General features: G+C 61.3%; 1 protein-coding gene across 1 annotated transcript in view; it reads right to left on the reverse strand.

The window, feature by feature from the left end:
- Positions 1 to 2,689, reverse strand: part of LOC104537696 (plasma membrane calcium-transporting ATPase 1-like) — a 22,555-nt gene extending 19,866 nt beyond the window's left edge. The window contains 1 exon segment of the mRNA XM_010180645.1: positions 2,494 to 2,689. Within this exon segment, the coding sequence (XP_010178947.1) occupies positions 2,494 to 2,689 (196 nt within the window).
- Positions 2,690 to 3,524: the final 835 nt, after the last annotated feature.

A 3,524-nucleotide genomic window follows, 5' to 3' on the forward strand; every position in this document is an offset into this window, starting at 1 on the left:
AGGCTGCACGTGGGGCATCCCTGGAGCTGCCCCCTACCCAACTGGGTGAACTGGGGAAGGAGGGAGCTTCCAGTTCATCCGTGCTGACACCGGGAGGGTTGCAAAGCGCGGGAGCCGTGGGCAGGTACCCCAGGCACGCACCAGCAAACCCCTCCTGCCCACGGCCACTGCAGGGCATGGGGGAGGACACACCGATGAGTAGGGGAGTGGGCTAGAAATTTTGGATGGAAACCACGAGTGACAGCAGGAGAACAAAACCCCCATGCAGTCACCAGTCCCTGATCAGCGAGGAGACACTGTAGCTGCTTTTTTTGGGGTAGGAAAGCTGCTTTTTTGGGTGGGAAAGCCGCTTTTTTGGGCGGCAAAGCCTTCCGGCAAGGAGCCCCCGAAGCCGGCTCCCAGCGCCCGGAGGCGCCGCCGCCAGCGGTGAGTCAGGGCGGGGTTTGCTGACACTCAGCACCCAGGGGAGCCCGGGAAGGGAGACGCTGGAGTCGGTGACTCACCAGAGCTCCACCACCGCCCGCTCCCCTTCCCACCCTGCCCGACCCATCCCGGGGACGGCGCCGATGGAAGAGGTGGGGACACGGCGCCCCATCACCAAGCTCCTTTAGGAGGGGAGCTCTAAGGGGTTGGGGATCCACTGACCCCTTTTAGGGCAAGAACCAGAGCAGCAGGTCCGGACGCAGCCATCTGTAAGGGATTACCTTATGCAAGGTGGAGCTGGGATGGGCTCCCAGTGCCCGCAGCGGTGCCCCAGTTTGTGCTCAGTGAAGCTCCTGGGCTTTGGCCTGGCAGTGCCAGCTCGGGAGGGGTTTGCAGGCCTTGGGATCAAGTCTAGGGCAGCTTCAGCTCCCCACAAAGGACTTCCCAGAGGGAAAAAGCCCTGTACCACACATGCCAAGATGTGACCAGCATTTACCACTAAACCCCAGCTGGGACATCCCACCTGCACTGCCCTGCTTTTCCTGGGGTGAGCAGCCTCCTGGGGACCCCATCCCCATTTCCCAGCCTTTGGCACGGATGGGTTGAGCCATGGGATGCGCTCCTGGCTTGCAGCTTCCCGAGCTGCTGGGGTTTCACTCATCGTGGCACCAATTCGGGTAGAGGTGAGGCAGCCCTAGCACAGCAGGAGCCAAACACCCCGCTCTGATGGGAGCAGTCAGAGGTGCCACAGGCTGCCTTGGGCTTTTGCTCTTCTAAAACCCCCATCTTGTAGGAAATAACCTTTCATTGCTCTCTGGGCTCAACAGGATGGGGTTAGGGACAGGCAAAGCTCAGCTCCCAAGGGAGTGAGGCAGGGATGCGCTGAGGAAATGGGATACAGCGATGCTGACCCGTGCCTGGAGCAGCACCCGGGATGGAAGGGCAGCCCCTTGGCCTCACCCACAGCAAGAGCTGGGTGGCCACGGCACAGCCTTGTGGGTTTGCTCCCCCCTTCCCCTCCCAGCCCCACTTTGGCAGGGCCAAGCGCATTGTTTTGCGACCTGGACTTGGTATTTCCACCGGGACTCCCCCCCCCGCTCTAATGACATCCCGAGATTGTCTCCCCTTCCCGGTCCCGCTCACAGCTGGGAAACTAAGCGCTAATCCCCAGCTTACGGCACTAAGAATAACCCACAAGTTTGCGCAGCCACGGCCCCCATCCCACACAGCCCCCATCCCACACGGCCGCATCCTGACGGTGCTGTTCCCAACCCAGGTAAACCCTTGGGGCTGTAAACAGGGGGTCTCTCCCCACTGTACCCATTTTAATGCCAAGGAAGGGGTGCATCGCCATGCAAAGGGCATCCACAGGAGCTCCAGTGCCTTCCCCTTGATACGAGGATCCTCGAAAGGACGATGGGGATGAGCAGTGACATCTCTCCACCAAAGCATCCCAAAAGTGACCTGGCACCCAAAGGTGAGCATCGTTGCCACTGCTGGAGCCTGTGATGCCCACAAGCACCCGAGCAGGTTTCACACTCCCACAGCCGCTCAACAGAGCAGGAGGAAGCCCACGGCCATCTCCCCTTCCCCAGCAGCAATCCCTGCTTTGGGGACGCGTTGCCCGTCCCTCGGCTGAGACACAAACACCCCCAAATGAGCCCTGCGCAGCCCGGCCACGCTCCAACCTTTACACCCTCCTCCACCCACGCAGCCCGGTAAATCATTAAACAGGGGAAAGGCTGGCACCAACCTGCGGGGCAGGAACCCCTCACACCCCTCTTATCCCCATCAGCTCCTCTCCATCCATGGAGCGTGCATCCCACCTCCGCTCCATCCTCCCAGTGGCTCCAGGAGGATGCCCTGCGGGCTATGCCTTGAGGGAACCCCAGGGAAGATGCTTCTCCTCTTTGTCTTCCTCCTTCTCTACTTTAAATCATCATTTTATTCATATGCAGGGAGCCATCTCCCACAAGGCTCGCGATGGATGCAATGGGGCCATGCGAGGTATTTGAGCCACCAGAGCCGGGCAGGTGGTCCCACCTCGCAGACCCCAAGGCGGCCGCTTACCTTCAACCGGCGACGTCTTCAACCTCTTGCAGACGTTCTGCACGCCACCATAGGAGTCATTGAGCCGGGCGACCGCCTCGGCGCTCCTCAGCTCCATCAGGTTCCTGAGCTCCACCATGGAGCAACCAAAGTCCCCCTCATGGTTGCCTTCAGCAACCGAGTTCCCGGGGTGGTGGTCGGCCACGTTGTTCGTCATCGTGCCGGCGCGGTGACACTGGCTCCTGCGGCGGCGTCCCTCGAGTGTCCGGCGGGGGGGATGCTCGGCACGGTCCCTTCCCTGGGGGCCGCCCGGGTGAAGCGGGTGCCTCTATCCGAGCCCAACTTCTCCAGATAAAGGTGTAAACAGGATGTGCATGTTAACGCGGAGGCGACCTTAGCAACGACCAGCGTGCATCTCCCGCAGAAGGAGGAGGGCTCCCTGGATACCACAGCAACTGGAGCTGCAAAAAACAAGGACGGGGGAAAGAAAAATACCGGCGTTAGGGGGCCTGCTAATAAACGTGTGCGCCCCACGGCACGGGTGAGCAGAAACAGAGGGGTTTGGAGGTGCCGAGCCCAGGAATTAGCATGGTTTGACCCAAAAAATCCCCTGGATGAGCAGGAGTTGACCGTGCGGGGAGCTCACAGGGGCTCGGCACGGAGTGGGGCATTCTCTCGGGTCACGGCGCAGGGAAAACCGGCGGCGGCAGCGCCGGGGCCGGGGAGGAAGGGCGCCCAGGTGGTTCTTCACTCAAACCCAGCTGCCCGGCCCAGAAAAACGCTCCCATTCAGCGGGGTTTACAAATAGGACTCAGCAGTGGAAAACAGCTGCTTCCTCCGCAGGCTGCCGGCCCGGGGCGGGAGCGCTGGCTCCGTGCTGTCAATAGGTAGGGAAAAGCATCTCCAGCCATGGAAAGGGGAGCAGCACCCAGCGGGGAGGTTTGGCAGGACACAGAGGAGCTGCTCAGCCCCACGTGTGTAGAACGAAGAGGTTTTGGCATTAAAAGGCAGGAGCATCCCGCAGCTCTCCCCTGATCCCCAGGGGCTTGCAG

This window comes from Mesitornis unicolor, unplaced genomic scaffold (genome assembly GCF_000695765.1).
Source record: "Mesitornis unicolor isolate BGI_N332 unplaced genomic scaffold, ASM69576v1 scaffold32663, whole genome shotgun sequence".
NCBI classification, from domain to species: Eukaryota; Metazoa; Chordata; class Aves; order Mesitornithiformes; family Mesitornithidae; genus Mesitornis; species Mesitornis unicolor.